The sequence below is a fragment of the Chaetodon trifascialis genome, chromosome 21 (assembly GCF_039877785.1).
Source record: "Chaetodon trifascialis isolate fChaTrf1 chromosome 21, fChaTrf1.hap1, whole genome shotgun sequence".
Classification (NCBI taxonomy): Eukaryota; Metazoa; Chordata; class Actinopteri; order Chaetodontiformes; family Chaetodontidae; genus Chaetodon; species Chaetodon trifascialis.
Window position 1 is genome coordinate 5066009 of NC_092076.1, and position 13844 is coordinate 5079852.

A 13844-nucleotide genomic window follows, 5' to 3' on the forward strand; every position below is an offset into this window, starting at 1 on the left:
GTGCTGAAATTGCCATGGTGTTACAATGCGCTACTAATTCCCTTAGTGGGCATTCAGACCGAAATCACCCCAGTGTTACAAGAATGTTGCTTGGTGGGTCAGTTGGGGTGTGTTACTGCGCAGTGAGAAGTCCAGTTTGAATAACAGATCCGTGAATTTGAAGGTTTCTCAAATGGCAAAAAGCTGCACAGTGGTTTATAATTTACTTAACTCTAAAAAGGCAAGGGCAACTGTTTCATTTTCAGCTCTGATGATCACAAGGTAAACACTAGAAATACAGTGTATCACAAATAATCCACCAGGAATGTGCACTTGCATGTATCTGATTGGCCTTGCACCATCTTGTTAGATGATATCACATTAAGTTGGAGTGAATGTTGCGCTACATTCAGTATTTATGCTGGATACCTGCGGTTTTGTTGATGGAGCTGCCAGACAGGCCTCATTCAACTCAATGAGAGGGCAGCGTTTTACATGCAGGGCTAAAGTCAGTCTTATTGCGACCTTACAACCTCTCATGCTCTGGCACCAGTCAGATCCATGAGCCCTTTTGCCTTCACCACTCATTTAAGAGGTTTCAAAGGGATGTTTGTGTGTTTGCCTGCTTAAATTTGCAGTGCTCCAGTCCGCAAACAACTCCTGCAGTTCTAGACACAGATGCACCGTTTTAGACACATGAATGCACAAATTTAAATGACAGATGAAAATGCCTCACGCGAATGTTGAAATTTACATTACAGCTATATCAGCTGCGATCAATACACACACACAGTGTCATTTCAGAGTATCTGAAGATAGATCACAGTGAGAAATTACACCAACGCTGACACCAATTATATCTGTGCTGGCAGAAAACACCTCAAGCCACGATGACAGAAACCGGTTATGTATTCAAAATATTTTTGGGGAATAATAAATAGCATGCTTGGTTAATGTCAGGCTGGCTACATTGGCTAGGCTAATAGTAGCCACGTTAGCTAAACATATGAAATTACCCTTTCAAAAGCATTGCACATATCCCAACAACAGAAAGAACAAGAAAATGTTGCACTATATTGAGCTATTTGTTAATAAAGAACATCTTAAATCTAAAACAGTGGCGCAAAAAAAAGGTGCAACCAAATCATATGCTGGTACTACCATTGGAACAGTTAGTCTAGAGCCCAGATTTGAGTGTAAACCAGGTAGCTTTGATTACAGCAGAATCAACACAGGCGTTCTAACACCATGCCTTTTTGATACCGTTAATATGCAGGATTATCTGATATATTCAGATGATACTAAAATGCAGGAAAATCAGACTGAGTTTGGCAGGATGTTGCAGCGTAGATTAAACCTTGATGAAGCTCGAGACAAAGATGCTTGACACATATTCACACATCTCTAGACTTCCCTCCCTTGCCTCCTCGCACATTTACACGGCTGCACAAACACAGGCATCTTCACACAGTGAAAATGAGGACACAGCAGGCCCCGACAGAAGTGGCTGAAGCTCTAAAGATGCAATGGTGACACTTTCTTGTCATATATATTCATATTAATAATGAACAAAAGAGTGCCTTTATGCAGATGAAAATGATGATGTTATCCACGCACATTGATGCACGCAAGTTCTTTTCTGGGGTTTTAGCAGGAGGTGTTTCAACAAAGCTGTCAGGGAAATAATAGAATGTAATAATTATAGTAATAAGCAGAGTGTATTGACTGTTATGAGTATACAGTCCTATTATTGTGCTGTGTAAAGCAGGTCTGCTGACAAGAGGAGGGAGTGTGAAAAGTGCTGTGCTGTGTTTATGGTCATCAATAGGTGAGATGTTCACTGATGGGGTCCTTCAGATTCACTCAGCTGACCCTGAAGCTTCGCCTCTGGCCACAGCCACACTAAACAGAGAATATGTAGTAGCGCTGCGGTCAAAGAGCATATTTAAGGAATGTGTGAGATCACGTGTTGAGTATTTGTGCGTCTAAATAAGACTGCCACTGTATATCTGTGAATGTGTCACCATTCTCCTCCTCCTCATCCTCCTTCTCTTGCTCCTCTTAGTCACATAAAGGTGTGGAGAGTGGTGCCTCTATCAATCCCACTCGGCAGCCCGAACACTTCTTCTTCCACTATGGAACATGGGTAGGTGAAGACCACCCCCCACAATAAGTGCTTTACAGCACCAAGTCACACATGAGCTATGTCGGTGAAACTGGTGCAGCTAGCTGTCTCTGCTTGGACCAGACTGGGAGGTCGAAGCACAGAGGGAGCGCTGATGTTCACACCACTATTGTAGGAGCTTTGGGCCGCCAGGAGGAGCATCTCAAGCCCGGAGCGGGGAGGACCCAGCTGGGAACACTGCCGAGAAGTGGTGCACCAGAGCCGGGCGAACTGGCAATGGAACCAGGCAATGGAAGAGGACGTTGATGGAGACAGAAAAGAAAAATATTCTGAATTGCACCAAAATTTAGCTGTTTTTACATAAACCTGCAGCTGACAGAAGCAAAAGTCAAACGCATTAAATCCTGGTTTACTTTCTTACATTTACTTTTTACCAGCAAACGATGGATATTGTGGGTTTCTTTGGATTTCTGTTTAGTGTCTTAATATGTAAGCCATTAGCATGCTCTGATTTTGTTTTTTGCTTTTCAGAGCACCCCTGTTGAAATTTAAGAGTCCCACTTAGAAACACTCTTAACCTCTTCAATTGACTGGTATTGAGAAACTGGGCCCAGATCAATAAAAACAGCCTCACTAGCAAGAGCTCTGCAGTGCTTTCTAGAGAGGAAAAACAAAAAGGTCTTTCAGTTACGCCTCTCTCTTGGACTTGCCACTACCAGAGACCTTGGGTGGGAAGTTTTGTTTTATTGAACGTAGCACAGTGAAACTCTAGACATCCCTCTGAGAAATCTATCACTAGACTTTGACCATGAGTTTTCTCGCCAGCCCTGAATACTAAAAGCGATACGTTGTGACCTTTTGCCAAAGCACTGGCTGCAGGGATCTGGGACAGCCACACTTTTTTTTCTTTCCTTTTTTGCAAATCATTTCACAGGGCACAGCTGCTACAAGGAAACAGAGATCCCCAGTCTGTCAGTTAAGACGTGCAACAAATCAGGGCATTTGTAGTCTGAAGACATTCTCTCAACCCCACTGTATCTCCACGTATCACTCACGCTATCATCTCAACCTTTTTCTATGGCTTATCTCACTTCAGCTTTGGCCAAATCCATCATGTCACTTTCAAATAATCCAAAAGGAACACTTGTGCCTGCTGCCGAATAAAGGAGTGGCTTGAGTCAAAGATCAAAGGAGGCTTTGATCAATAATCTTGATTTGTGCTTCAGACATTTGCCGTCTGTGTTTTACCTCCATCGGATTGGAGATCGGCTGCTGAAGGTCCCAAGTGCACACAAACACAATATGCCTGCACGAACGGGACATCTTGATGCCACAAGCGCCTGACCAGACGAGGCGTCGCGTTGAGGAAATAAAATAAAAGACGAACTCGCTGGAATCTCGACAGTCTAGTATTGCCACGTTCAACCGCAGCTTCCTCTTCATCTGAAAGCCGCTGACTGGGACACTGAAAATTTCCGCTTTACGTCTGTGATTACGTGCCCTACTCTGTCGCCTGAGATAAGAATGCATCCGATATGAATTTCGTCTGAAGCAGCCGAGAGGTGCTACCAAACTGCACGCACTTCATTCCAGCCACACAATTTCAATCCAATCTCGTAAGAGATTTAAAATGGAGATGACATCCTTGACTTCTACGACTGTGTCAAGGTCCATGTCGAATACAGTAAGCTAAAAGCAGGCCGCCACTCTAAACATGTTGCACAGCCTCAACAGACAACAGCATGACATAGATGATTCCCATGCCAGGGTCCTGGTCCCCCTCCCCCACACTCTGTCACAATCATTCTTATGGATGTTAGTCTGAGTGCCACGCCTCTGACAGAATGAAGTTCTCAGCTCCCTCTAAAGCCCCTAAAGTCGAGCTGTAGCCAGTCAGGCTAATCTGCAGACGCTGAATGATGGCGAAGTATGTATGCCAAACATGACATTCCAATAGAGTCCTCCCCCGCTGCTCCGAGCTCCAAAATAGACGCGTTGGAAATGATAAAAACAGCAGGCGAGCTCAGCATTGTCTCGGCATGACCTCAGTAAATGAATGAGAGCGAACAGTGGGACAGGCCAGACAGCTCCTATAACTGTCACTTTGAACAAAATATCCAGGGTGAGTTGAGAGGACGGCCTGTTTTATATTTCTTTACATGCTTTAAGGAAAAACCAAGAGCGTGCCTTCGTGTCTGCTACCAAAAATAGCTTGTTTAAGGGTCAGAGGGCCTTCGTTTGAAATGCAGAATGCTTCAGTTTGAGATAAGAACATCAAAACGACAGAAGGACCGAGAGTAAATTTCGTAGCCATCAGTCAGGTTCTGAAGTGTATTTATTAACACTGAAACATCTTTCTTTTTCTTGCTGCGCACAATGATGACAAATGACAATATACAAAATACAAGAACTGAAGATTAGCCCTCTCTGCTCAGCGGGCCTTAAGGCAAGACGTCATGGCACTTTGCTCTGATGAAGGCCGTTCTCCCGTCGTTAAAAAGCCGTTTCAGTAGACTGGTCATTAAAATGTGGCAAGCAGTGGCTGACATGTCCATCCAGAGGCATGCTACTTGCCTCATCATGTCCTTTAATCATCACATGGAAAGAGAGCAGCCCACACTGGGGTCACTTTCAATGAGCTGCACTCCGAACGGTCTGAAGTGAGTCCAATTAAATCCTACATTTTTTTGACGCAGGAGCGACTACGTAATGAAATCTGAGGGGCCACTGCTGGATGGGCTGAGCACAAAGAGAGTGTCACTGACTGCCACTCCTCATCCCTAACTTCCACACATGCACAATCACACGCATGCCATATTGGTTTATGCACCCATGCACATCCAAACCAACAAAAAATACAGACAAGACCTTCTCCCCAGGCCACTGCTGTAAATAACGTGTTCTTATTTAACTCGCTCGGTTAAATAAGCATTAAGAGGCAACGAGAGGGAGGACTGGGGACAAGAATCAGATACAGACGGCAGCAGGCAGAGATACCGTTATAGAGAGAAAGGAAGCGACAATGTCAGGATTCTTAATCCCTAGGACACACAAGTTATCAATCTCCTGCAAATGTCAGGCACCAGGATATGCCCTCATGAATGATGGATATCTGCCTTGTTTGTTTTTTTTCATCTTCTCTACATTGTATTATTGAGTGAGCGCCACCGAGGGCTTAGAGTCTATCCAGAGAGGTAATACTCCCTCCTTGCAGCGGCAGCAACACCTGAATCCCAATCACCTGAGCGGTGAGCGTGCAGCAGTGGAAAGCGAAGAACAAGAGCGCTTTTTTTCACCATGCAAGTGTCAGGGTCACCCGAAATCAATACTTTCAAACAACAGACACACCAGAGATCCACCTAAAAGGGTTGAAGATGACACAGAGGAGATCATTGATGAAGATCATAACTCTTCAATTATTTTCCATTGGCTCACTTTGATACTGAGTGAGGCCGCTGGGGACCTCCTGGAGCACCCTCAAGGACCAGTGACGCGAACTACAGTAAAAATGTATTCAGATCAATTCAGAATCAGAAGACGTCTTCAACGGCGTTCATGTCCCAGAGCTACTGGCTTTAAATACAAACTGTCATTAAGAATAACAAAAAACTGTCTGCTATACAAACATCACATAAGAGCTAACCCCTAGAGGGATGTAATGGCTGGGTGAAAAGAAGAAGCGAGAAGGCCTGAGGTTACAGCAGACTCTCTGCTGGGCACCAGAGACACACTCCAAGTCTCCACAGGAATATTACAGGGATCTTGTGGGATTATTGCACTGAGAATCAGAGTCGTAACTACTCATGAAAAAGGTAAAAAAAAATAATAATAATAATAATAAATAAAAAAAACACACCATTCATTTCCTGCAAACTGCCACACTTGGCTGTTGCTCCCGTCATGCTCAGGGGAAACAGGCAGCATAATTCTCCGAGAACCAATTAATTCTCACCATCTAACGCTCGTCGTGCACGCGCGCGCATTAAGGGATGCGCATCAATATGTATCTGTTTATTTGGCGCACGTGTTTTCCGCGCAAAGTTTCATTTCCGCGGGAGAGGCTTGATGAATTAATTAGTACTTATTAATCAGATTACCATTTTTTAACAGCTGGGCTTCTAATGACATATTCATTGCGTGCGGTATGTTCAACCTCGAAAATTCATTTACGGTTTCTAAACATCAGAACAGCTGGAGAGAAAATGCGGGGTCTTCATCATTAACTGGGCTGCACTGAAACCTGAGCATCCCCAAATGCATCTTATCATCCATGCGACAGACAGCTCGTGCAGGATCTCAACTTCATAAAGTTCAGGTTTAGGTGAAGTTCAGGGCTGTGAGGAACACGCGTGGAAAAAAAAAAAGTGTCACTGAAATGTTGAATCAATGAAATAACAGCAGCGATGCCAATGTGTGCGCGCGCGTGTGAGTGTGTGTCACTAGCCTGCAATTAAGACTCTGTGTGTGTGTGTGTGTGTGTGTGTGTGTGTGTGTGTGTGTGTGTGTGTGTGTGTGTGTGTGTGTGTGTGTGTGTGTGTCACAGTGATGTGTAGCCTAATGAGAAAATTATAGGCTGCGTGCAAAAGGCAAAGAATAATGAACACATCACAGATCCGATACCAGCAGAACGGAAACGCCACCAAACAACCGGCATAGTGGGGGAGCCACAGACACTAATGGGCCTGTCTGATGACTAATCGGCACCGTGCCCCGGCGGTGTCCCTCTTACCTTGAGCTTGTGTGGACTGGATGAGTAAGGAAAAAAATAAAATCCATGTGGCGCGCCACATCGATCTGCACCAGGAGTCCTCGAACATGGTCCCAAACCGGGCGAGCTGGACAACAAGTGCCCGGTGAGCTGGAAGCGTGCTACCGGGTCCGAGTCCCGGCGTGGATCTGCCTGTGTCCGCCCGCTGCCTGCCGGGTCTCCCTGTCTGGGGAACCACGCGAGCCGGGCAGAGCGCACGGATCCGGGAGCGCAAAACCCGAGCCGCCGCTGCAGCCTGTCGCGACCGGAGAAATTCGGTCAAACAGAGTCTATATTTGTTTTACAGTCCAAATTTGCTCCAGTTCCACAGACCCTGTAGGATATTTTCCGATGAGTGTCGAGGCAGTCTTAGTTGCTTTCTTTGAAGTACTGGAAGCAACTCAGTCGGATGAATCCAGGTTAAATCCAAATCCAGTCCATTCCTCGCTGCACCTGTGCGAAGGCAAGCTGCACCTCATACTTTTTCATCGACACTTCTTGCGTCCTTGAGATGCTGTTTCCCTCTTTTTCTGCCTCCACTTTAAACTTCCCTCGTTGTCCGCAAACGGAGCGGTCACTGGCTACAGTTCTTTTTTTTTTTTTTTTCCAACGCAGCGGACAGACTTTTACTCGAAGCCTCCCCACAGCGCACTGTCAAGGTCGGTTATTCAGTTTGACGGGAGCGCTGAGAAGAAGTTGAGCGGCTCGGAGAGCGGAGATTGAGAGCAGCGGGGGGAGAAACTTGCACGTACAGTCACACTGTCACGGTCGGAGCCTGCCGTGGAGGAGAGCCCGGCTGCCGGTGTGCGTCGGATGAGGACGAGTCCCGGGTTCTTTATGAGGGAACATTAGGAGCTGATGTGCCGGCAACGCAGCGCAGGTTGCCACCATGCGGTCAAGCGCAAAAACGCACTTTGGGTAACAGTACAGCCAAGCACAGCGTTGCCATGAGAGGATTTCACTGCTTTCCACATCACCAAAAGGTGGAATGAATATAGTCCTTTGTTAACATGATTTAAGGAACACGTGTTCTGCTTCTTGTGTTGCCAGGTTCTTGAATCGAATGGCGCTTAGGGCGCCTGAGGAGATATTTCTGTGGGGATGTATAATGTGTCTGAGTATACTGACCTTCTAATATATTTTTTTATCCCCCATTGCATCATTATAGGGATTTATATTTTGGCCGCACTTTCAGCACAGTGGTATTGTTCTTTTCTGTTGGCTGTGGAATGTAACTCCCCTCACCGTTTGAGGCGCATGACATGAATAGAAAAGGACACAAATGGCTGTGCTAAGTCTTCGCACGGCACGGACTGAAACCGCTGCATGTTATCTTGTCTGCGCTCTGCCTGTGAAGGAGACGAAAGGAGAACAAGGAGAAGGAGAAGGTGAGAAATGACTGAGTGGCGGACAGAGGGAGGAAGAGCAGAGTGAGAGGGAGGAGGGGTTGAGAGATAGTGACTGAGCAAATGCTGTTTCCAAAATGACAGTATCTGTAAAGGCCAAGGGAGAGAGTGAGGGAGCATGACAGAGCAAATGTTCCTGTCTTGAAAATGACAGTGCATTGCCAGGAGAAAGCAGGAGTGCTTAATGTTTGCAATGTTTTTGCGAATGGCAAGTCCCATCTAAGCCACCACAGGGCAGCAAGGAAATAATGCACCATGGTAATAGCCTCTGTTGTTTCTCAGCATGATTTTCAGGCTTCTGTTGGCTTTCTCCCTCTTATCCAAAAATATGATACCTTGCACAAAAGTTAATAATAGGAGAGTTAACATCAGGAAAACCAAGACGGAGTGCCTCCTCTGCCACCCCCAGGGCTGCTCGGGGACCGGATTATGATTTTTCAAAGTACTTACTGTGACTGAACTCTGCAAGAGGGTAATTTAGAAAATCCCTGGACGCAGTGTTTTGAGCCACATCTATCTGCACACGAGTGGCAAAGCCATTTGTTTGTAGGGCTTTTTTCCCTGCCTTTCCTTGCAGATGCCAATGCCGCCAGGTGTTAGCTCTTGGTGTTGTTGAGCAATAGCGAGCTGTGATCACAGGTGCGAAAGCAGCTTACTGCAAGCTGCATGCACCTCAGTCTAAGAAACTCCTTTTATCTGGCCCCAGAATTAACCACACAAATGGTAATGACGATTCAGAGTTATCTGCAGCACACTGCAATTATTTCAAGTTATTCTGACATTTGCCCTGGGCATCCATATTTAACACCTTAAACCAGACCATCACATGCCATTTTTGGCACAGCCGACGAGGCAGAAAGGAGGACAGAGATGTCTGTAAGTAATTGGAGAAAACACACTTTTCTCTTAAAGGACCCAGCCAGCATGTTTTGCCGTCCATCCTCAAATGCATGCTAACATGTTTAGCTTCTGAATGTGCTTTTCCCATTGTTCCTGGCAGCCAGTGGTTCCCATTAATATCTGCATGAAATGAATTTCAATCCCTGCAAGTTTCAAGAGTCTGTTAAAACATTTTCATCTAAGAAAAGACTCAACGGCTGCATGGGTTGTTACAAATGTTGATTTCTAAGAGGGTTGTCAGCGTGATTAGCGGTGATTTAAGATATGCATACATGCCACCATTAGCACTGCACCAAGTCTGAGAACCCTTCTCGCTATTTCTAACAAAAATCCTTGTTCACACCCTCACACCCAAACAGCACGATTTTCATTCAGACTCTTCTCACTGGCTGGATCCTCGACCGCGAAGTGCAGCGCTGACAATAAAATTCTGCTCATTTCATTTCTATCAACAAAGTGAAAGAGGCACTCAGAGGTGAAACTCACCCTGCTTCTTCTGAGGCCTGGAGGAGAGGAACGGAGATGAAAACAGGGGAGGAGGAGAGGCATCTGAACAACAAAGGGCATCATTTGAAATCATCGGAGATGCTCCCAGACCGCAGCCCCGATCAACAGCCCGGATCCTCGCCTCGGTTTGGTGGTGAGGATTTCACCGGAGATGAGGCGAGATCACGAATAGAGACATATACACACATAACATGCCAATAGTTGGAGAAGTGAAATAATATCAGAGAAATGGTCTGCCGGCTGCCCAGATTGAAAGATTGAGGCGAAGAACTCCAACGAGGAAGAAAGACCTGAGGGAAGACTATTGAGTGCTTCAGAGAGATCTGTGAAGTTCACCAGCTCCACACACACACACACACACACACACACACACACACACACACACACACACACACACACACACACACACACACATCACATCACATCACATCTTGAGGGCAACAGTGGATGCATTAACCTCCAAAGAGATTTTTTGCAGGCCATCATCTTCCTGAAAAAAGCTGGAAGAAGTGGAGGAGAACACGCTAGGTCTCGCCATTAGATGAAAGGCTCGCTGCTATTTATCAAACATTTCTCACACCATTAGCACATCTCTGTCAATTAGTGTCCATTTGAGGCGAGGCGTCAAAGGAACAGGGATCTTCTTAACCAAAATGAATGCTCCAGCCTCTCTTCCAGCACCCTGACCAATCTCACTGGAGGTTTAATGAATCGGAACGAGCAGGGGATAATGGGAATGGGAGCTCGGTGGGAGGCCGGTAGGGTGATGAGCTTTGCTTATTACCTCCAAGGCCAATTACAATAAAGATCTGTCATAGTCTCCCTCTGATAGAGGAAGAGGCATGGCCTCCCACGGGGCTTTGCTGACCGTCTGAACAACACCAGCCAGCACAAACACACTGAGCACAGCCTCGTGTAGAAGGAAGCAGCGTTGTTCATTCACAAGTTTAGCTGTGAATGTTTAGCTTATAGGAGCATTAGTATGAGCAGGGTTAGCTGTGAGCAACTTACTGCACCTCCTGTCTTTTAGCTTTTAATCTCTGGATATTTGAGTGTGATGTTAGAAACTGAATCATCTACAGGTCTATGTTCCCATACTTATAATGAAGTAGAGGGTAGTAAATGTACACGTATCCACCACCAGTCAAACAACCTTCCACACTAATTACCTTTGAGCTGGAAAGCAGGGTCACAGTGGCGATATATAATGGCGACATCCTGTGCTCAGTATGCTCTAAACTGGGCACTTTGAGGATTTTTTTCTTTAGTACAGCACCCCCAATGCAATGATGATTCACTGTCATACCCACAGCAGGGAACCCAAATAGCACTGCATTTGTAAACTAAAGAAAAAAGTGACATTTAAAAAACCCGACGGGCAGTCTAATTTATGTAAGGATCTCTAATCGTGGCCATTTCAGCAGATGGAGATGAGTAAAAGAAAAAAATCGAGTAGAATTCATCAGAGAGAGTGAGATCAGTCAAAAAACAGGGAGCGGAAAGAGGAGCAGAACTGTTTGTGTAAATGAGACAGATGGTCAAAATAGAAAAGAAATATGTTAAGCGGAGCGCCGCCAACCTTGGCAGAGGAATGCGTGTGATGTAGAGAGAAAGGTAAAGAGGGTGGGTGTAGGAGTTAGCAAAGAAAGACAGAAAACTGTTTTAGGGAGTAACACGGTTTGAGACACAAACAGGAGAAACGGGGGGTTTTGATTTGCCTGTAAATCCATTTTACCACCTCACAACAAATATTCCACTTGCTCTGTTCTGCACACAGGTACGCTAAAAATTCTCAAATGGCCCACGAGGCTGAGTGCATGTAGCACCTGAGCAGCGATTGCATCTGACTGCATCACCCTCTGCTTCTCATATGCACCTCGCTCCCTGTCTCGCACATTTGAGAGAGTGCAAAATAAATCATGACGCTTTGAACAACATCAGCACCTTAAAGGGATGTTTTACCCAAATTCCCTCAAAAAGATGCTTTAGCTCTAAGTGCTGCTGAGCCATGAAGGTCGTTTTGGTTTCGTTTGAGGATTCTGCCGCGATGCAGGTACAATGTAAGTGAATGCAACTTTGTTTGTGGTGTTCACAGATAATAGATAAAATAACATGGAAAACACAAAGCACATGAGATGTTGCTGTTGAATTTTTAAACACTTTTCTAGCTGTCAGTGCTTTCCTAGCTTCTCTGAGACCTCCTGCTTGATACCCAAAGAAGTTACAATTGCTAAAACTTTGAAGAACTACAGTATGGAGTGGATCAGCAGGAAGGCCTGTGGTCAAATGCATAAATGATGCCCGCTGTTGGGAAGGTTACTTTAGAAATGTAATAGCTTTCAGATCAGGTACTAGTCACCCTGTTAAAAATGTAATGTGATGTAACTTTTTTAACTAAATTAATGTGACTTATTGTGTTTGATTACTTTTCTAACATATGTTTTAAACTGGGATATAAAGCTGAAAAGTCAGGAAGTGCTTTATTTTATGTTGCTCATTGCGGTTGCATCACCTGTAGATGTTGCCTCAGGTAACAACAAGCTTTACGCTGTGCAGTAATATCAGAGACCTGATATTTCTGATTCCATGAGGAAAATACTGTTGAATTTACAGTCCTGAAAGGTGTTCTTAAGAGTCAGCTGACAGGGCCGCCTGCTTTGACGTGGTTGGCTGGTTGCTTCGAGCAATGGGCATTGATTTGATTGGCACTCTAGAGGCGGTGCAAATTCAAAGACGAGAACCACTGTCTAAATGTGGGCTGTATTTGAAACAGGCTACTATACTAGCAACATGTACTGATTTGGCCAAAATGTAGTATTTGAATATTCGTGGATTTCGAATGATAGAAGTTTTACAAGAGTTGAGGACAATCTGATTGGAGAAGCTCCATAGCTAGTTAGATAAAATATTTTTGAACTCATGCAGCTGTTGCTAAGGGGGAAATGTTGACAATATGACCTTCAGTCATACCATACCAGGCATACCACTGATCACACCATCAGTCAGCAAGTTTACAAGAAGTTTGACTGAAGCAACAGTAACAAGGATAATAATTGCACACTTCCAGAGCAACAGAAATCTTGGCAGACAGGTACATAGATACCTCAGGTAAATGTTTGTGTTGTGGAAAATTGTACTGCAAAATAAATTGATTTAACACTTTCATACTGCGTACTAGTATGAAAAACAGTGTCCCACAGCTTTGTTGACCTACATTGTCCAGAAATATAACAAAAGGAGGGATTCCTGCACTGTGAACAGAAGCACAGCAAAATCCTCAGACATTTTGATTAGTAACTTAATTATTTTATTACATATTTTTTCTCTGTACGCTAATGCTGTCACGTGACCACTTAGTCTCCAGCACTGATGATGCTTATGCACAATTAGCATACATGTATTCAGTATATGTGATCAGTCGCCCGCGTTTACACAGCTGGACCTTGATGTCGGGACAGATCGAGGTTTTAACCTTCTGCTGCATTGCTGGCAGGTTCGAACCTTTCCATCAATGATCTAGAAGTTAGCTTTTATAGGCTGCCACATTTTTTCCAATAGTAAAAAAAAAATATATGTCAACATCTTTTTGTTTCTTGTCATCCCAAGAGTCTTTTTTTTTCTTTTGCTGGATCTCTCCAAATATGAATTATGTTTTATTTTTTTAGGTTGCAGTAAATTTGAAGATGCCAAGAAACGCTGAGAAATAATATGTAGAGGATGCACTGTATGTGCAGGATATGGAGTACATCTGTCTATGAATGAATGCTACAGACCTCTGTAGTTAATCAGTAATCTTGCTGATTGATTCCTGTATACAACGGGAGCATACGAAATGTACTGTAGTGTATGAACGCTTCTGAAAATCTGCCAGCCTTAATAGTGGCTAAAGGCTAGAAAGTTTGGCTGTTCAACGTATTTAAGATGAATCCAAACACTCGAAGAAACGAGCAGATGATTCTCCATCTGGCTGTGGACTCAGATGCTTTCATCAAATTGGACCGGCGTGTCGAAACTGTAACATATACAGGAAGAAGCACAGATGCACACGCATGTGTCACACTAACATGCTCAGACAAACTAGCAAACACAGCCATGACTGACAGATTACCCGGGCCTCAGAGGTGCAGCCACCCTGTAGCTTCACTTTTATCAGTGGCTGAGGGAAATGAATGTAAAGCCA

General features: G+C 44.6%; 1 protein-coding gene across 1 annotated transcript in view; it reads right to left on the bottom strand.

Annotated features, from left to right (window-relative positions):
- The window catches only part of sdk2b (sidekick cell adhesion molecule 2b), a 249802-nt gene extending 242256 nt beyond the window's left edge, over positions 1-7546 (bottom strand). Inside the window, exon 1 of the mRNA XM_070990041.1 lies at positions 6834-7546. Coding sequence (XP_070846142.1) covers positions 6834-6921 — 88 coding nt within the window. The 5' untranslated portion in view covers positions 6922-7546. The remainder of the gene's footprint in view (positions 1-6833) is intronic.
- Positions 7547-13844: the final 6298 nt, after the last annotated feature.